This window comes from Coptis chinensis, chromosome 6 (genome assembly GCF_015680905.1).
Source record: "Coptis chinensis isolate HL-2020 chromosome 6, ASM1568090v1, whole genome shotgun sequence".
Classification (NCBI taxonomy): domain Eukaryota; kingdom Viridiplantae; phylum Streptophyta; class Magnoliopsida; order Ranunculales; family Ranunculaceae; genus Coptis; species Coptis chinensis.
In genome coordinates this window covers 6,212,118-6,232,922 of record NC_141461.1, presented here as the reverse complement: position 1 = coordinate 6,232,922, position 20,805 = coordinate 6,212,118, and the positions used below count along the sequence as shown (strand labels likewise).

General features: G+C 35.5%; 3 protein-coding genes across 4 annotated transcripts; 1 reads left to right on the top strand and 2 right to left on the bottom strand.

Moving 5' to 3' along the window:
* Nucleotides 1-49: 49 nt before the first annotated feature.
* LOC147491084 (T-complex protein 11) lies at nucleotides 50-6,994 on the bottom strand. Its single transcript, XM_086563916.1, has 11 exons — nucleotides 6,706-6,994; nucleotides 6,409-6,533; nucleotides 5,274-5,718; nucleotides 4,982-5,085; nucleotides 4,057-4,834; nucleotides 3,177-3,638; nucleotides 2,879-3,067; nucleotides 2,561-2,788; nucleotides 1,325-1,673; nucleotides 967-1,150; nucleotides 50-726 (listed from the first exon to the last, which is right to left on the bottom strand). Exons 1-11 carry the CDS (start codon nucleotides 6,886-6,888, stop codon nucleotides 252-254), a joined length of 3,522 nt encoding a protein of 1,173 aa, XP_086420042.1. The 5' UTR covers nucleotides 6,889-6,994; the 3' UTR covers nucleotides 50-251.
* A 6,124-nt stretch (nucleotides 6,995-13,118) lies between these two features.
* Nucleotides 13,119-14,842, bottom strand: LOC147491083 (MICOS complex subunit, putative (DUF543)). Of its 2 annotated transcripts, none has more exons than XM_086568833.1 (3): nucleotides 14,630-14,842; nucleotides 14,022-14,170; nucleotides 13,119-13,362 (listed from the first exon to the last, which is right to left on the bottom strand). In XM_086568833.1, exons 1-3 carry the CDS (start codon nucleotides 14,763-14,765, stop codon nucleotides 13,348-13,350), a joined length of 300 nt encoding a protein of 99 aa, XP_086424959.1. In that variant the 5' UTR covers nucleotides 14,766-14,842; the 3' UTR covers nucleotides 13,119-13,347. The 2 variants fall into 2 exon arrangements, with proteins under 2 accessions (XP_086424959.1, XP_086424960.1); XM_086568834.1 differs by having other exon boundaries at nucleotides 13,119-13,372; nucleotides 14,630-14,833.
* A 1,541-nt stretch (nucleotides 14,843-16,383) lies between these two features.
* Nucleotides 16,384-20,614, top strand: LOC147491082 (uncharacterized). Its single transcript, XM_086565166.1, is given in 9 exon segments — nucleotides 16,384-16,776; nucleotides 16,869-17,004; nucleotides 17,149-17,218; nucleotides 17,323-17,416; nucleotides 18,029-18,242; nucleotides 18,878-18,894; nucleotides 18,897-19,018; nucleotides 19,562-19,732; nucleotides 20,086-20,614. Coding segments are annotated over 9 exon segments (1,308 nt in total). The 5' UTR covers nucleotides 16,384-16,484; the 3' UTR covers nucleotides 20,278-20,614.
* Nucleotides 20,615-20,805: the final 191 nt, after the last annotated feature.

Genomic DNA, 20,805 nt, shown 5'->3' with positions numbered 1-20,805 from the left:
CCTCTGATTGCTTAGCAAATAAGGAAATAGAAATAGTTCAACTACAACATTTTTACACTTAAATCATATTTAATAACAAATCAAAGACTACAATAAGTTAACTTTTCTTGAACTTGAGATCAGCATAAAGTAACTTTACATGACATCAGTCTAGCATCCTATCTACACACCATATACAACCCCCCCTAGCAACTGCACTACCGACAATCATACATACTTCTTATGTACAATACATGACAAATTTGCAAACATCACATGTTCTTGATCATTTCTGCATACCAGGGTCCATGCACATTACATGACACTGTTGCTACAACGACCAGAACCTCTACAGCCTTCATTAACTTTTCAGTAAGAACAGCAGCCCCAATGCGCCGAAGTGCTATTTCTGCCAATTCCTTACCTTGCAACCCACTTCCTCCAAAGACAACCGCCCTTGCAGCCAAGTAAACTGCACGAGATACACTTGAAAACACGGGGTCCCCATCTCTCAAGCTTTTTCCCAACATATTTGCCATGACCTCCTTCCTCGACTGGAGTTTCTCAGCGTCCACATAGTCACATGAAGATTCACTGATTGTTACAACAATTTCTGCTATACCCACATCTTCGACTCGGTCCAGCAGCTCAGTGAGTCGACCAACAGAGTTGCATATTGCATTTTCTACATCTGCAGCACTGGTTGCTAATTTCTCACTGACAAGAATTTGCCGGAGAACCAACATGCTGCACATTTCATTAAATTAACATTAGGAAAAGTATAAGATAAACAGCAATATATGGTTGATTAAATGATGATCTGGTCACCAAGGGTTTCACCAGGGTAGACCTCTTGCAATTAGAAGTGGGGTACTGTGTTTACACAAACACAGCAAACCATAGAATTTGCAAGCAAGAGAACAGCCTATGTCCATGCAACACCAACACAGAGAAATCTAGCAAACATTGTAGTTCTTATCCACATACCTGGTAGATATGACAATGATCTTCTGAAGTTGAGCCTGAACATCCCTTAGCCTTGACAAATTGAGCTTAAGAGTTTCAGGTACAGTCTCCTGAGTGATCCCTTCTATACTACTTGTTAGCTTTAATAAGCCAAGTCTCACCATCTTATCAAACTTGTCTCCACTGCATTCCGGTTGATGATTACCTGATCCAAAAACATTTTAAAACACTTTCATATCACGGAATATAATTTCAAATTATTATAACTATACCAACTCACCACAAAAGGAATAAAAGGAAGAGGGATAAAAAACAAAACCAAACAACTCTAGTTTCAAAAATCCAAAAATGTGTACATAAACTGTTACAGCAAACAAACCTGTTGCGGTAGCGACTGGTACTAAAGAGTCAGAAATCAACTGGCCTCTGTTTAATGCTACAGGGATGCTGCCTCCAGTTCGAAGGGCAGTTTGAGGAAGGCCTTGTGAAGAACTTGCATGGCTTACTGACAAACCAGATAGAGAGTCAGTGTGTTCACTCCAGGCCTGCTCCACAGTACTCCACACAGATAAAATCCACTGAACAGTTAGTGGCAGAGAGATTGAGGCATTGAGAGGAGATCCAAAGCGATTTTCAAAAGCCTTTCTCAGGTATTCAAAACCAGCGGGACCTTGTATGACTGGTTCCAGTAATCTTATGCGAGCTTTGCTAATTTCTCTCTTGAGTATCTGTCAAAGCATGCAAGTATTCAAGTTTAGAAGGTCAAACGAGGATTTCCAGACACACCAAATCGTCTATATTCATATACATAAGTACTCTTGTTAGTGCCACAACATAAAGTAAATAATAATAATAATATATATATATATATATATATACACACAAGCAGGTTCCGTTTACCATACTTTTTATACCATAGTTTATACCACACCCCCTTACAAGATGAGTTAAGTGCTAATAATTTGTGGATATGATCTACTAACCATTGATAACATCTCCACAAAAATTCATCTCATTTAGAAATCTCTAACCTAGTTAAAAATCGTTCTCAATTTTGATTTTTTTTTAAACGGCTCAGATTTTACGATTTTGTAATCATCTTTTGACATAGTTAAACATTATCAAATTAGTTTAAATTTTGTAGAGATGATCTTTATGGTTAGTTGAACACATTCCCAAAAAATTAGGTTATAATTAACGTTGTACAAAAAGTTGTGGGGCATGGTATAAACTTTGGTATAAAAAGTGTGGTAAACGGAACCTACTTATATATATAAATTTAAACTAATTTGATAATGTTAAAACCGTAAAATCTGAGCCGTTTAAAAAAAAATCAAAATTAAGAACAATTTTTAACTAGGTTAGAGATTTCTAAATGAGGATATATATATATATATCAAACTTTCAATATTCATTATCCACTGCATACAACTTGTCATACAAACTTTATATGTTCAGAAATACTAAAGCGTGGTATGCATAGGCGTATAGCAAGGAATCTATCTGGAAAGACTGGAATTATTATTATTATTATTATTATTATTATTATTATTATTTGTTGACGGAAAGAATGAAATTAAAAGGTAAAAAGAGAAGAAAGTGCATAAAATCACACCTGTGTCTGTTCTAGGACGAATTGTAGACCCTTGATCATTGCAATCACAAACGACGTGTTTGATTCCTCTCCAGTTCGAGATATCTCATGTAATTCATTCAACAACTTCTTGCGGGTCTTTATCATCTCATCCTCGCTAGCTGGAGCTGAAAGCTTCTGCAAGGTGACCAATGCAAACTCTAGGATCTTTCCCAGATAACTAAAGTCACGGTTTCCTGACATCAGCACCTAGAGGATGGGGGGGAACGTACATTTTTAGCTGTTATTTGTAGAACTAAATTACAATAACATTGCAGAGTCAACAGATTAACAAAATACCTGAGAGACGATGTCAACATCAATAGAATCAAATATATTTTGCTTCCAACTCTTAGGAGCCATTTCACATAGCTCATCCCTCACTTCCTTCACTAGCTCAATAACTCGTCCATAGTCAGGTTCACCCTGTTTCAAAGATTCTGCAATACCATCCCAGAAAGCTTTCTCCATTGTCTCTTTTATTTTTGCCTGCAAACAACCATAAGGATCTGTATCAAACCATGCACTAAGTAATGGGGCAAAAGAGTAGGTATTAAATAGAATATGTGACGGCACATCAGTTTAGTTATGTACCAACCTTGATATCATTCGGACCATCATTGCTGACATCCAAATTATCAGTAAACGCATGGCGATGCTCATGAATAATTTCATTCACAAGAAGTTCATTATCTGTCAACAAATATTTGCTCGAAGAACCCAATCTACCCTCTGCACTACTAGGAGTGGAGGAAACAAACCCTTCTGGTTGGGATGAAGTATCGTCTTTAAACAAGGAACGAACAACACGACTTGGCCTCTCACCACCATCTACGGAAATATTTCGTTCAGCCGAGATAGAAACTGAAGGGCTAGGTGAAGAACTAGGGAAAACTGGAGATGAAATATGAGTAATAGGCAAGACAATTGGGCTTCCATTCTCCTTCGCTTCGAAAAATTTGGACCGAGTATCTGAGAGAGCACATTCCATTCGTTTAACACCATCGTCACCACTGAGATGTAGCACTTTTTCTCTCAAAATTTTCTGATCTACTGTGACCTGGCAACACCAAGAAAGATAATAAAGAAACATTAGTAATGCAGGCGATAATCACTATAGCAAAGCTGTTTAAACACTGGTAAAATCAAAGAATTTTACATTCTCTAGTGTATCATTTCGGTATGATGAGGCCATTATGAGATCTTGTTGGGAACAAGTGGTATTATACACAGGGTTCTAACAGTGGATCTCGTAGGTTATGACAATGATAAATAAATGAGATTGTTAAGATTAGTGCATGTTTATTGCTACATGACGAAAGTATTTTCTCCAGCCCTCAACTAGCAAAAACAGCCACATAATATTTTCTCCGCCGGCCTCATTTTTTAGAATGTATTATGCGATCCAACTCAACCTCTGATGAATTAACTATATATATATATATAAGGAGGATTGAAAACATAATCTACACACAGACCTGTTTCTGAACAGCTTTCATATCATGAGTAAGATTGTTCTCCCCCTCAGCACTCAGCTTGCATGTTTGCATCATAGATAGCTCCATTTTGCAGGCAGCTCTTACCAAATCCTCCTCTAGAGACCTAGCATCCTTCACTTTCCAAACCACAAAACGGTATAGGTAGGAGCACCATGCTGCATCAAATGATTCTAGCTGGGTTCTAAAAGTCCTTCTGCTTGGCAATGTAGCAGTAGAATCCAGCTGAGTATTCTGTGAGGGGCCATCTAATATTATCTTGATCAGCAGCTCCAACTCTTGTATAAAGCTTGCTGCAGACTCAGCAAGCAACTTCTCGTGCACCCCTTGCCCATTGAACACTGCATCTGGATGGCCCAATATCATGTATGCGCAAAGCGCCACTCTCACTGGATACCTTGACAATTTAACCGGATTCTGAACTCCTTTGCTTGATCCCACTTTTCTGGATCCTTTCCTCTTGGTTGTATCACTGGATGTGCTCCTCCTTTTTGGAGAAGCCAAGCGTTTAAGTAAGTGATCAATATTATCCAAATTGGATGAACTGCTGGAAGCACTTGCAGCTCGTGACACCGTCAAACGGTTCTCAAAGCGATCAAGTAAAGCTTTGACAGTCTGAAGAGTTCCAGCTGATTCAATCCGCATAGCAAGTTGCTCAAATTGCATTGACTTAACAGATTTCTCATCAATTTTCAATGCATCATAATCTTTAGCAAGAGTAAAGGTAGTCTTTCTTATACTCAAGAACTGCCTCCAGCACCTGAAACATGCAGCAGTTTGAAGGTTAATACATTGATTCCACCAAGTGAACTTTTGTTAAATTCCAAAATTCCCCCAAAACGAATGTTGCTGGAGTTGGCAACACACATCACACTGTTATTATAGTCTAAACAATATAGTTTCTCACCTTGCTAATTTTCTTGAAAGAATGTCCCCTTGCCGGTGCATCTTAACACGGCCAGTATGCAGATTTCCTCTCTGCCTTAAGAATTCTGCCCTTTGTCTCTTTGCCTATTCATCAAAAAAGTGATTAAAATAAATAAACTTAAAGCTTCTAAACTTGAAAATACTTATAACAACTATACTACTATAGTATAAACATGAATTACAAGAACTCCAGAAACATTGATAGTAACACATCCATCAGTAGAACTATATATAAGCCAGCATTATATTAATCACACAAAGAGTGTGCATACCTTTTGAAGCCTATCTTCCAGCCGATCCTTCATCTTCCTTCTTTCGATTTCTCGCTGGTGGTAGACAGACTTAGCCACTCTCCTCACTTTCATTACTTTTGCATGTACCCTCCTCCTCTCTGCTTCCAATAATCCCATTCGGTTCCTCTCAGCAGCTGCACGCTTTTCATAGAGTGCAGCACTCACACAGTCCTTATACTTTCTCTCCTGAACCATCCTTTGTTGCAATGATTGAGCAGTCCGCTCCTTTGCTGCAGCCCTTCGCTGCCTGTGAGCCTTGAGGAGAAGCATCCGATTTACCTCAGCCTTCTGAACCCGTGATTCGACTTTCGTGCCAAGCTCCTCACGTTTACTCTCATAACGCATTTCAACCCCGGATTTTGCTGCTTGCCGCAACTCATCCAACCTAGCTAAACGCATCTGAGCCTTCGTGATAATGCTCAATCTGTTAATTCATCTCAAAGAAAAGTAGATAAGTTCCTTCATCCATATGACATTTAACAATAAAAGTAAGAAAAATAACCAAATAGCTACAGCAATATGGTTTTACGTGGGTCGTATACTTGTACGTAACCAAGAATCAATCATTTTTTGCCTCACTAAAGGAGAACCATAGTACTTACTGCTTAGCTACAGTTAAAAAAGAAAGGAGTAGAAAAAATAGTTTCAAAATTAGTGCCTGCCTTCTGATGTTTTGTATGTTTCCAACAAGCAGATACTCACTAAAATCCACGAATACTTGGAAATATTTAATGAGAAATATGAAGCTTGTGAAAATGTCCAAGGATGGAGAGAGACACTTTGAGAATGGAAGTTCCACTATTTATTTATATTTATATGATGCCATGCATTCAATACACATTCAAGACATATAATTAATAATATTATCTTAAGTAGCCTTCCAATTTAATTCCTAATAGTCACTTGACATGAACAATACTACTTAAAGTGGCCACGGAATAAAAAGTTAAAAGATATAGCTAATAAAATTGGCATTCAGTTGAACGGTCCGGTCCGGAGGAATTGCACTACTCCGACACGGATAAAAACTAAAATCTTAAGCACAGGTTTAGCTTCTCATAAAGAATATAATATGTGATCCTTGAAGAAAAAAAAAAAATAAAAGTTATTATACCTTTTCTGCTCAGCAGCAAGAAGCTTTGCTTCGAGGCGCTGTCCAAGGTCTTCCTCTTGAGAAGAAGACCATGAAGGACTTCTCGGTTTCCGCCGAGCTTTGTTCGATAACCACTCATGGAATTGCTGTCATGAATTAAAAACAATATACATGTCAACATATAAACTCCATAAACAACAACAAAAGGGTATTCTTTAAATATTTTAAATACTTTACACCAAAAGCCCAACAAACAAATATATATATACAAGGGAAAAAAAAAAAGTTGGAAAGAAAGGTGTGAGTAAGAAGACATACTTGTCGTCTTAAATTGGCTTCTTTGAGCTTAGTTTCAATATCTTCAACACTTGTTATAGAAGGAGTCTTATCTATTATTAATCTTCTTCTTATTCTTCTTGGTATCATCATCATCTTACCTTCTGAGTCATTCACTGGAAACTCTAAAGAAACACCCGTCGTCACTCCATCTGTCACTTCCATAGCTGATCGAATTTAATTTAATTTAATTTAATTGAAAAAACGTTTCTTTTTTGTTTGTGATTTTGAGGAGAAGGAAGAAAGAATGTTTGTGATGGGGGAAAAAGTAGCAGGTATTAATACTTTGAGTTCGAGATAAACTATGTTTCTGGATGTGGATTTTGGATTTGGATACCCGCTCCGAATCTTTTTTTTTTTTTTTTGATGATTCAGATATTACTTATGGCTTACCTCATTTCACGTTGGTGTGTTAAGTCTATAGTTACAAAAATCTCCAGTTTTTAAAAAAATACATAAAAAGTCTCTTAATTGAACAATACTTTACATATATATATAATTGTAAATTTGGAATTTGATATATGCTTGAAGTAACCCTAACATGATATGATGTACAATTACACATTGCATACTATTTTATGTTTTAATTATTTATGGATTTTCCAATTTTTTTAACTAATTTGTAAGAATTAACGATTTTTTATTTGCCGAATTCCAATTTTGTGACTATGGTTAAATCAATAAACCACTATTAAACAAAATCAAAAAATTTATATGAACAAACAATTGTAAACAAATTGACGTGACAGTACAATATTTATATTAGAGTGGGAGTTGACAGTGCAACATTTATATTGCAGTGGGAGTTGACAGTTTATGTTGCAGAGATAAATAGTGGGATTTGATAATACAACATTCATGTTGCAGAGTTAGATTTGATAGTGCAACATGCCAACACCCGTGTTGCAAAGATAAATAGTCTGACTTGACAAAGGCAACATTAAATATTCTGAGGGTAAAATAGTGCATTTTGATCTGGCATCCACATCATGGAGGTAAACAAAAATAACATAGTAATGAGAATTGACACTACAACATCTATATGACAATAGTAATTGACACTGCAATATGAATACCTCAGTTTGTTCACAATATTTTGTTCAAAGTTGTCTGTTCATATAGAACAACTCTTAAAAAATTATGGCGGCGTATTTGGTGAATTATGGAAGCAAGGAACAGAACTTTAAAAAAAAAATGAATGTGAACCGGATAGGAATGGAGCTGGGATCGAACCCGGCCCGCTGAGAAACTTCCAGCTATAGCTTATATAGCCTTTACTTAATCGCCACGTTAGCCACCGCTTAGAAGTCAACTACTACTTTGTCTTTCAACTACCTACACAACGGCCTTCTTTTTTCTTACGGTATTACCCTCATTAAATTAATAAAAACGCTGCATGTATCAATCGTATAGGAGGATAATGAATTTAAGCTAGTATTTTGTACAGGTTTCAGTTTCTATCGTTTGGTAAAATAATCAATCAATTACTAATATTAACAAGTGGATTGATACTAGTTTCCCTTATATGATGGACTCAGATTCCCCTAAATAAAGAATCTCATTAATTATTATTTTGTTTCGTTTTCCATTCAATTTTGTATCAAATTTAAAGTAAAACATTTGTTTAATCCTGATATTAACAGTGGGTTTGATTAGGATAGTTTTTACGTAGGTATACGTTGGTTTCAGTTTCTATCAATTCGGTCACAATATCAATCAAACTACTGGTTTTTTAACATGTCGATCAATAACATAATAATAGACTAAGATTCTTCGAGTTAGTTCAAAATAGCGTTTAATTCAGTTGAGCGAGATAGGCCAGCCACACATAAATGATATAATTGGAAGAACTAACGCTCGCACAAAGGTGGATGACATTGCTCCCATGATCAAAGTATTCTAAGGACTCGAATGATGTCTGCCAAAACCCAACGACCAGTTAAGGTACAGGGACGACCACGTGGTTCTCATTCCCAGCATAAATTTTCACATTCTCTCTATAATAAACAGTGCTTAACAGAACTCTGTATGTATTGTGGCCAAAGATGAAGCTATCCTGGAACGCTAGGCAAAGAGAGACGTGTGTAGAACAAATGGCTGACGTAATTCTGATCCTACATTGCATAAGCGAATAAACCCACCAAACAATTAAAAACCCTTTTGCTATGTTTCCAACTTTCCGTGATTAATTAAGAAAGAAGAATTTGCAAATCTATAGTGCGCAAACATGTAAATGTGCTCTAGAATCTGGACCCTGTGCAAATACTTCCCCACAAAGTCTTGAATCAAGAGATGAGAATCCAACGAATTCTAGAATTTCTATAAATTTTTTTGGGTCATGTATTGGGCACTCTTCAAATTGGATTGGACAACCCAAAAAAAAAAATAATAATAATAATATATATATATATATATATATATACTAGCTCGTAGGCCCGTGCATACGCACCTTCTCTTTTAAAAATATTTAGATTTTTTTTAGAAAATTAGGACTACCGTTTTAGTCGCTAACCCATTTTAATTTTCTAACAAATTGTTTTAAATGAAGTTTTAATTAAGCTTTAAAAACCCATTTTTTCAATTGAGATAGATATTCTGTTTTAATATGAGAATGATTCCCGTTTTAATTAGATACGCTAGATTTTCGCTTAATTTTCAATAGGGGAGGAATTTTCATTTTAATAGGAGAAAGATTCCCGCTTTAATTAAAAGTGTTATAATTTGTTTTAATAGGAAAATAATTCTCGTTATAATAGAAAAGAAATTTCCGTTTTTCAAATAGGAGAGAAATTTTCGTTTTAATAGGAGATGACGTGGAATTTTAATAGAACTCGAAAAATACCCCTTGTAGGAGCTTTAATATTAAGATATAGATATAATTTGTAGTCCCTGTATCATGACCGCTCTTTTGAAAACATTTATATTTTTTTTTTTAAAATTGGGACTACCGCTTTAGTTAAACCCGCTTTTAATTTTCTAACAAATTATTTTAAATGAAGTTTTAAAAACCCATTTTTTAAATTGGAAGAGAGTTTCTGTTTTTAATAGGAGAATAATTCCCATTTTAATTAGATACGATAGATTTTCGCTTAATTTTCAATAGGAGAGGAATTCTCATTTTAATAGGAGAAGGATTTCCGCTTTAATTAAAAGTGTTAGAATTTGTTTTAATATGAGAAGAATTCTCGTTATAATAGAAGAGAAATTCTTGTTTTAATAGGAGATGATGATGTGGAATTTTAATAGAGCTCGAAAAATACTCCTTGTGGGAGCTTTAATATTAAGACTAGCTTGTATGCCCGTGCATACGCACTGGCTCTTTTGAAAACATTTAGATTTTTTTTAGAAAATTGGGACTACGATTTTAGTTGCTAACCCGTTTTAATTTTCCAACAAATTGTTTTAATTAAGTTTTAAAAATCCGTTTTTCCAATTGGGAGAGAGATATTTGTTTTAATAAAAAAATAATTCACATTTTAATTAGATATGCTAGATTTTCCCTTTTCAATGGTGGAAGAATTCCCATTTTAATAGGAGAATGATTCCCGGTTTAATTAGAAGTGCTAGAATTTGTTTTAATAGGAAAGGAATTCTCGTTATAATAGAAGAATAATTTCCATTATAAAAAAAGATTCTCGTTTTTCAAATAGGAGAGAAATTCTCGTTTTAATAGGAGATGGCGTTGAATTTTAATAGAGCTCGAAAAATACCCCTTGTGGAATCTTTTGAAAACATTTATATTTTTTTAAAAAAATTGGGACTACCGTTTTAGTCAGTAACTATTTTTAATTTTATAACAAATTATTTTAAATTAAGTTTTAAAACCCGTTTTTTCAATTGGGAGAGATTATGTTTTAATAGGAGAATGATTTACGCTTTTAATTAGATCACGCTAGATTTTTAAACAATTTTCAATAGGAGAGGAATTCTCATTTTAATAGGAGAATGATTTCCGCTTTAATTAAAAGTGTTATAATTTGTTTTAATATGAGAAGAATTATCGTTATAATAGAAGAGAAATTCCCGTTTTTCAAATAGGAGAGAAATTCTCGTTTTAATAGGAGATGACGTGGAATTTTAATAGAGCTCGAAAAATACCCCTTGCGGGAGCTTTAATATTAAGATATATATATATATATTATAAGTTTGCCATCAAAGTCCAGGCCCAACAACTAATCCTACCTGTCTCGCTATAACGAAACCCTCGGGTCGTTTGAGTATATATTTAAACGGTTTATCCATGTCGTTTGAGTGTACACTCAAACAATCTCGCAATGTAGTTTAAATGTACACTCAAACGACCTCATCATGTAGTTTGAGTGTACACTCAAGTGGTTTGCGCGTGTCGTTTGAGACAAAACTCTTGGTTTTTAGCTAGACGATACGACGGGGTCGTTTGGGCAGTCTCCAGAATAACATGGTGGGGTCGTTTGGGGACTCTCTTAGACAACATGGCTGGGTCGGACTTAAAAAATTCGGTTTGTTTGTTACGATGTTCATTTTAAAAATCAACTTCCACTTAATCAACCCAAATTCAAAATAATTTCATCAAAATTGGGCAAACTCGAACTCAAGTTTAATCAACCTAATCTTCCACCCAAACTCCAAAAAAAAAATCAAGTTTGAAATCATCGAGTTTAATCAACCCAATCTTCCACCTCAATCAAGTTTAATCAACCTAATCTTCCATCCAATCAAATTTAATCAACCTAATCAAGTTTAATCAACCCAACCAAGTTTGAGTATATACTCAAACGGGACATGATTCGAATTGAGTGAAGTCACCAACTTCAATTCCCATTGTTGATTCACAACTCAACACTCGAAGTATGAACACGACAGAAAACTCAAAGTTTTTTTTTTTTTTTTTTTGAGGGGTTCAATGTCGTGAGAGAGATGATACGGGATAAAAAGGTTTGAAAAAAATGGTAGCCGGTATGCGTTGAGGTGGGGAGGGGTGGGGGGTAGCCGGTATTGGGCTATTGTTGTTGGACTTAGTTGTCGGGTTTGGACTAGAGGCTGCCCAATGCAATTTGATGAGTGCCCCCATTAAATCACCATAAATTTCTTTTGGTTGAAGTGCGTCTCTCTCTATTCTCCAATTTAAAAAGATAATATATTTATGAAGTAAGTCACCAAGTCCAATAACCCTACAATATATAGGTTGCTCAATGTATAACAGCAGCGGGAACGAAAGCAATACCGTGGAGAGTGGTGCAGTGACCACGTCCTAAGGTTTTAGGAAGGCAAGGGAGGTGAGATCCCCGTTACTATATATACTGAAGACTATGAAAATCCCGATCACATCATGTGGACGGTTGTTGTAAGAAAGGCTGTTGGCTGTTCTTACTTCCACAATTCTGCACGGTTAAAGGGGGCTGGAGAGTACGTATGGTAACACTCCAGGGATACATTTGTGTATCACGAGTTACTACTCACAAAGGAGTATACCCTCCCCTCACACCGGATCAATCACTGAGCATAAGAAGCAGCAAAAGGAAGACAGAATAGAAATGGAGGAAGGAGAGGGAAAGAGAAAAGAGGCCACTCCAGCAGATTTCAATGGTGGGGCTCTTCGAGGCATTTTAAGAGGGTGATTTTCAACATGTTGGTGGGACATCGATAATCAACAATGTCGCGAGGAAAGAATGGATGATAAATAATTTGATAGTGGGAATTTCGTGCACCTAAGACGTCCTTAAACAATCTCTATTGTGTTTTTCAGTCAACTTGTAAAGCTTACAATTTCGTGAGACTGAGACATAGCAATTTCACATTCCACCTTCTAGGAAAAAAAATAGACGTAGGAAATGCTAAGAAGCTTTCCCATGGTAAATCTGTAAATGACCTCAATGTATTATATAATCACACACTGTGCAATAGAATGCTGAATATGGCGTTCATCACAGTGTACTGGCCATTACACAGTGCTTCTTTAGGCGCAAATGTTCTTGAGGCCATTACACAGCTGGAAAATGTCCGCCCAAGAGCGTACCCACCATTACCCAGAAAACTCCCACAAATACATCTCTCACAAAAGAGGAAGTTGGTGAGAAAGAAAAATGTGGAGTTGTTGTAGAGGTGACACAGATGCACATATTAAGCTATTAGCTTGACCCAATTCAAAGTTTAACACTTCAAATGTCAAATCTTTCACACGTTCTATCCATTATTTACCTCACAAAGTTTTGTTGATTATTTCAGTTATTAATCAATGGACTTCAGTCGCCTATTATGAATCTTCACCCTATATTATTAGTACAGTGGGTGAAAAATTCCCGATCAAATGGCCTAATATCAGGAAGCAATTGCTGTCTGTTATAACTTAGAACTAAGACTTTCCTATATCTCCTCTAACTAACAGAACAAAGACTGACACCATGAAGCATAACAAATAGAAGAAGAAAAACTCATTTTTGCAGCCACTCAATCATTCAAATTAAATATAAAGGATACACAGTTTATAAGAACTTGCCACGTCAAGTGAAATGTTGAATAATCTACTTGAAGCAACCCCAGTATGTTGTTATAGAAATGAAACACCAACTATCTCAACTTACAAAAGCTCTGGCAACAATTCAAAATCCTAAACAGTTCTGGGGAACTTCCCAACAGCCTCTAATCTCACTCCTGTTCACCCTGCAAAAAACTAATACAGAATAGTTAACGCCTTTTGAGTTTACAATCGTTTAATAAATATGGTTGATTTGTGGGAAAATATATACTATAAGATAAATGCAAAAAAAGAGCATGCTACTCTTCCAGAAAATAGAAATTCAAGAAGTGTATTCTTATAATCCAAAACACCACAAGTTTTTGCTCAACAGTACAAATCCCCAACAATGTCTTAAGGTTATAAATATAAAACCAGACAGTGCTTGTAAATAGAGATTAATATTTTCCTTCTAATACTCATCGGTGTAGCACACAAGATCCAATCAGAAGCAGGAAGGTTCATGTGTGCCATACATATTTTTTGTCTAAGTATTAATCAAATAAGTTTCTTTTATTCTTCCACCTCATACCATCCACACAGACTTTCACAGTCAACCTTATAAACCTAGTATATGTGAAATGCATACACTCGCAAATTTTGAATAATGTGCAAGTCCCACACATCACATTATGTTTATGTGACAAAAAAGCAATTGATAAATAATTAAGATACATCATACATCATCAGCATTTTTTAAGTACTCTTAATGTTTAACAAATATTTCAACAAACACAAGAAAACAGATAAAAAATTCAGTAATCATGGATCCTGCAGGGCAGAATATAAACATAAATGCAATTACCTGAGAAGGTGGAGCTTTTGGAACCTTAGGAGAAGAAGCTGTCCAGTTTGTAAGAGATCCGCCAAATTTCTGAGAACACTCAGTGTAAGCCGATCCTATACCTATACCAGCACCTAAAGCTACAGATGCCCATCTTGTCACAGGGCTCCCTGTTTTGAATAAAATAAAAACAATTAGTGAAATCAACATGAACATTACTTGTGATATCATTGACAACCAGTCTTAAGGATTGACATAATGCTCTTCTTAATTCCAATTCAAATATCAAATGAAGGGGCAAGTCTTCATTCTGGACACAGGACATTCATTCCGCTGACCCTATATATTCCAACAAAGACTTTTTAAAATGATTTTTTCTCTTATTTTTTAAATTCATCAACACATCCCTTTATGAACAGGCACATTGGACAGAGGTTGCTGGACAGCACCATTTCGTGCATTCATTCAGCCCCAATGCTTTATAAAATTAACAGAAACTAAATTCTAAACTTGCAATTTAATACCAAAGTAATTAAATATACAAAAATAGGGATGATAAAATTGATAAAATTAAAAACACCCATTTGAATATATCGACATTTAAACTAAAAAAAAAAAAAAAAACTTACTGAAAAAAAGGAGACCAGCAGCAGCACCAGCGAGAGAAGAGTAAGCGAAACGACGAACTGCTAGATCGAAACACGCGTCCCACTTGGCATCTAAATCGAACTCAGGTGGTGGGGTTGTTTGTTTGTCTTCTGCCATTGAACAAAATTTTCAGCTCAAGGCTTGTTTTCTTTGGGAACTTACAAAGGGTATTATGGGGAGACAGAAATTTTTTTGACATAAAACAAGGGTTTTGTTCGACTTGGGCTTCAAGATAGATAGTTAGGTTGGAGTGGGCCGGGTCGAGTCCAGCCCAATCTTTAAAACATTGGAAAAGGCCCAGGACCAAGCCCAAGCATACTGACCAAGCCCAAGCATACTGAACTACTGAAGTAGCCAGTCTTGTTAATGGGAACCAAACTTTTGGAATATTAAAAGTTGTGGACCTAAAGGCTAGACGATTCCGACATAATGGCCCATTTAGGCAAAATAAAATGACTAAAATTACTTTATTCCGACATAATTTATTCTCTATGCATGTAGTTCAAAAAATAGAGAAGGTTAATATAAACAAGTTTAAAAGTTTAGGACGAAATTGAATTGTTCTTTCTAATGGTTAGATCGAAACAAATCAGACTACACAATTCATATTATAATACTATATTGAAGGTTTTATTTTGGTTTTCCAAATGGGGGCAGATAAGTTTTTTTTTCGACTCTTGATTTAGTAAATCTAGAATTAAGTGACATAACTTTGCTTTTACTAATTGAATAAGGGTTTCAACTTGTTGTAAAAAAGAGAATTATAAAGACTAGTTGGGTGATTGTAAGGTTATGATAGCACATGGATCCATTTCAACTGAAAACAAATAAAAAGTGATACAACGAGGTAGTCTAGTACACGCTTTAATGCATATATTTTTATTTTTATTTTGGTAAAGAATGCATATTTTACTTGTTAAAACACAGTGGCATATATTGTTACCAACCATGAGGCATTTAGGAATGTGACATTTTGCATGATTTTATTAGGAATTAAAGGAATTAGAAAAACTGAGAGTAGATTAGAGAGACTAGTTTACGAAAAATCTATGTCAATTTATAAATCAAATAACACATGAGTTGACAAACCTATGCAATTAATCTAATAAACTAAATACAAATTAATTAACCTAACTATTTATTTTATTTTTTTATTGACAAATCTGTTTTAAATGAGATCAATAACTATTTAATGCTAGCGGGGTTCGAACTCCAGACCTCTGGTCGACGTAAGTTGTGATCCAATCCAACACTTATGAATTAGAAAATCCCCGTTACTCAAAGCTATTAATATAACTTTAGTTCTCATATATTATATTAAAAAAATAAATTAATAATAGTTTGTTAAATAAATATTTATAAATATTGTATATATATTAATGGTGTTTAACTAAATGTCTAGTACATGTACACTCATGTAGCTGTGGATAGTACGTGTACACTCTAATTATGTAGTTCACTCAATCTCCCCCAACAATTTTCACCTTGCCCACTTCTCCACAATGTTGAGTGACAATGTAGCCTTGTTCTAGGAAAATCGGCTAAACGACAAAGAGTGTGTTTTAATGATTTTTTCTGTTTTAATCACGTTTATGCATCAACTTCTGAACCCGATCAAGCCTCATTCATGGTCCTAAAATAGTACATCGTAAAGCAATGACGTGGACAAAGACTTATCCACGTCATAGCTCAACCTTATCCATTTAAACAATCATTAAAAAAAACAAACTATAATAAGATCTATCTAATCTCGGTCTTAATGACAGATTAATTACCGTTAATCAAAATCACCAAACACTATTAATACTCCAATTTCGACTCATCATCATCATCATCATGTCTTTCTTCAAACTCAATAATCTATTATCTCGTTCTCTTGTCAACAGAAGCTGCTTGAAACCTCATTACTTGACAACCTCATTCAATCTCAACCGTCCATTATCACAAGACCATCATCAAAGTAATAGTAGTAATGAAAAGATTAGTAATTTGAGTGGGTACCATGTTAGCAATGGCCCTTCTTTTATGAGAGGAACAGTGTGGTGGGGTCAGCCTAATTCACCACTCACTATTGAAGATTTCCATATGCCTATACCCAAAGCTAATGAACTTCTTATCAAAACTAAAGGTGGCTTTTTTTTTAGATTTTTTTTTTTTTTTTTTAAAGTTTATTTGTTAATATTGGTGATTTTTTTTATTTTTTTATGGATGGTGAAATAGCATGTGGAGTTTGTCATTCTGATCTTCATATAATGAAAGGTGAAATAGCATTCCCTAGTCCTTGTGTTGTTGGCCATGAGATTACTGGAGAGGTTGTTGATCATGGGACTCACACTGATCCTGGTATTATAAAGAGGTATACTTTTTTTTTTTAAGCTTTAGTATTATTAGTGAGCTTGTGTTTTTGTTATGTAACATAATTGTCTTAGACTTGCTTGGGATTGAGAGTTTGTATATCTCAGTGATGATTTCCCTATGTTTTATTATGTTGCACTGCTAGGCTTCCTGTTGGATCTCGTGTTGTAGGAGCATTCATAATGCCTTGCGGAAATTGTTTCTATTGTGTGAAGGTGATGTTAGCCAAACTCATTTCCAGATTTCCTCATTAGTACTATTCATTGTTTTAAAAGAAAGTTTAGGAGAACTGCTTACAAGTGGTTTGAAATGAAAACAGGGTCAAGAAGATCTATGCGAACCCTTTTTCGAGTATAACCGAGCTAAAGGAACACTTTATGATGGAGAAACTCGATTATTTCTGCGTAAAAATGGTATCCATCTGTTTAATTTGGAATATTAACTTATCGTTCTGCTAACCAGTAATATAACATATACTGTTTCTCTGTTAATTTGTGTTAATTACTTTATTACCTTTACCATTAAAGTTTTATGTGGGGAAAGCCAAAAATGAAAAATCAGGTCTGTGATCATTCACATAACAGTTGAAACATGGTCCACATTGGTAGATAAAACTTGACAATGGAAGTTTTGAAGGACAGTGGTTTGTGGCTTGTCATTTTTTTCTCCATTTCTTTTGGTTTTCTATTAATTTTTCATACCACATCTGTTAATGATATCTTACTTACCGGAAGTGCTGTTATAAAGGTTGGTATTCGAGCCTAGTTGGCTGAGCTTCAAATTTGTCTCTGTTTAATTTCATGTTATAGTCCAGAAATTGGCTTGAGCGATCCATAAATCAACCCAAAAGACTTGGGTCCCAAGCAGCTCTGTCGAATTCCAACCCCCACCCCTCTCTAGGATAAAAACAAAATGTCATATTATTGTTCTTCTCAGTTGACTGTTCATCTTTTCTTGAAATGTGGACACCCATCCTTCATTCCTTCATTTTCTTACGGAACTATCCTTCTGTATTTAATTTGTAGGAGAGCCAGTCTATATGTATAGCATGGGAGGACTAGCAGAATATTGCGTTGTGCCTGCACACGCATTATCACCTCTTCCTAATTCATTGCCCTACACAGAATCAGCTATTTTGGGATGTGCAATCTTTACTGCTTATGGTGCAATGAGACATGCAGCTGACATGCGTGCTGGAGATGCAGTTGCAGTTATTGGCATTGGTGGTGTTGGATCAAGGTGAAAATCTGCCATTATTTTGTTCTTCCTAGGGCACGCCGGTTTCTACCTTTTACTATCATTAATTTTGTTTTGACTTCTAGCCCAGACTTTATCCTCTAATCTAACACTTGAAACCTATTGTGCACTTTTTGGGGTGTATTAGTGCATATAAACATATAAAATGCAGTAAAGAGTGTAGTCAAGGTGATAAAAACAAGGTTTTAAAAAGTACGTTGGCTCACACTTGCACAAGCTAGAGCTCTATGAGCTGCAGACATGTGAATATGATTTGCTGCACATAACATATTATCAAATCATTCCTGAAATCAGCAAAGAGTGTTTGCTATAGTATTTTACCAATAATCAGCAGTCTGTCTACAAATGGCTATTTTTAGAGGTTTGATTATTGGAATGTGCATGAATATCATATCTGAATGTTTACAATTTACCACATTATGCTCAAGCATAGAGCTTGCCTAACTTACCTCTTTATGTGAATGGAAATGTAATGGTCTGGTCCTCTAGGAGATATATGCTTGAATATCTATTTGGTCAAATTTCTTTCATACTCAAATGTAGGTAACTAGGTAAGATGCAACTTCCATTTTGGTCGAGTTTTCATATAAAATATATTAACTAATCAAATACCTCAGTTGCTTGCAAATAGCTCGGCGTTTGGTGCCTCTCAGATTATTGCTGTTGATATTCAAGGCGACAAACTTCATAATGCAAAAATGTTGGGAGCAACTCACACCATAAATGCAGCAAAGGAAGATGCTGTTGAGAAGATAAAGGTGTGCATGCTCTTCCCCCCCCCAACCCAACACACACACACACACACACAAAGATGTTTACCTTGGTTTTTCCAAAAAACGTTTCCTCCAAAACTGTAAATTGTTGAGTATATTATTATTTTGTTTATGGATCAATCAACTACAGGAGTACGGACAATCCTTTTCTTTTTTTGAGTGTATAGGTTATGTCATTGTTACTTCTGGTTTTGACAGAGTGGTCATTAACCTTGAACATGTGCTTTTAATGTCCACTGAAGCAAAACTCTTTGTTCGGCAGTTTCCATGATAGTATGTGACTGGGCATCTTATTTTGTAATGTGGAAATCTATTTTGTTTGTTGTTACTTTTGATATTTTTAAGGTGCAACTCTTTATTTGTCCAAGTCCTTTTTTATCTCCAGAAAGCTTTGTTACTGGCTTAATGCCTTTCCTTTTTGTGTTTTTACTGGAGTGGGTGTGTTTACGCACTGAACTTAGAAGTCAGGTAAGTTGGTACATATCTGGAACTTTCCTATTGTTTCATGATATGCATTATCTTTGACAGGAAATAACTGGAGGAATGGGTGTTGACATTGCTGTGGAAGCATTGGGGAAACCTCGAACATTCTTGCAGTGCACACAGAGTGTACGAGATGGGGGAAAAGCTGTAATGATTGGACTTGCTCCAACAAATGTAATAGGGGAGGTAGATATAACTCGTCTAGTCCGCAGACAGGTGCGTCCCATGAACCTGCTGTGTGTTCCCAAAGCCTTTTAACTTACTTTTACTTTCTTTTTTCCTTTTCGTGAAGACGGAGTTACTGTGTTATTCTACACTGTTTGGTAAACGGTGCACAACCCTGCTTTTGTTATTCACAGAAAAACGTAAGCAAGTGTATGATGTTAAGTTGATTGTTTGAAATATCATATTTCAAACTATTGCACCAATGTAGCATTACATTTATTCTCTCTGTCTCAGTGCTATATCTAATTTGCATCCTTATTGCCCATTTCATCCTTATTGACATAGCATATAATATGCAGAAGCAAGTGACATTTTATTGAACGTGTGATGATTTCTTTGAGCAGATAAAAATAATTGGCTCCTATGGAGCAAGGGCTAGACAAGATCTTCCCAAGTTGGTAAAACTTGCAGAGACTGGCATCTTCGATTTCAATTCTGCCATATCAAGAAAATGCACATTGGAAGAGGTGGATAAAGTGTTCCAAGATCTTGCCAGTGGAAGTATTGTTGGCCGGGCTGTGGTTGAAATTATGTAGTTCAAGTTTCAAACAAGTACGGGCTAGCCTTTTGATATCCCTGGTGCGGCATCTCCCCAATGTTCAAGGATGAGTTGCCTTTTCCTAGGAATCTGATGATATACAAAGATGACATAGGCTTACAACCGGAATAAATTAGACAAATAATGGTACAGGTAACTGATGATGCTCTCAGATGCAACTTCTTTTTGCCCCCTTTAAATGTAAATGCAAAAACTGCTTCTAGAATAATCATATTCATATTTGATGTCATATGAATATGAGCCAAAAGCCACAATTGTAATCTTTTCTTTTCAAAAATGCAATTTTGTTTTATTGTCCCGTTTGTTGGGAAACAGAGAACTTCTTGAACTTATTTTGGTGGTCACGATACAGTAGGATATCGCACAAAAGCGATTCAACAAAGAGGATAATTAAAATCCAGAAGAAAAACAGGGACCAAAAGCGGGAATGAAAGTGATAGGAAAGATCCATCTGCAATTTTGCTCAACTCAGGCCGGCTATTTTGAGACTGAACATATATATTGT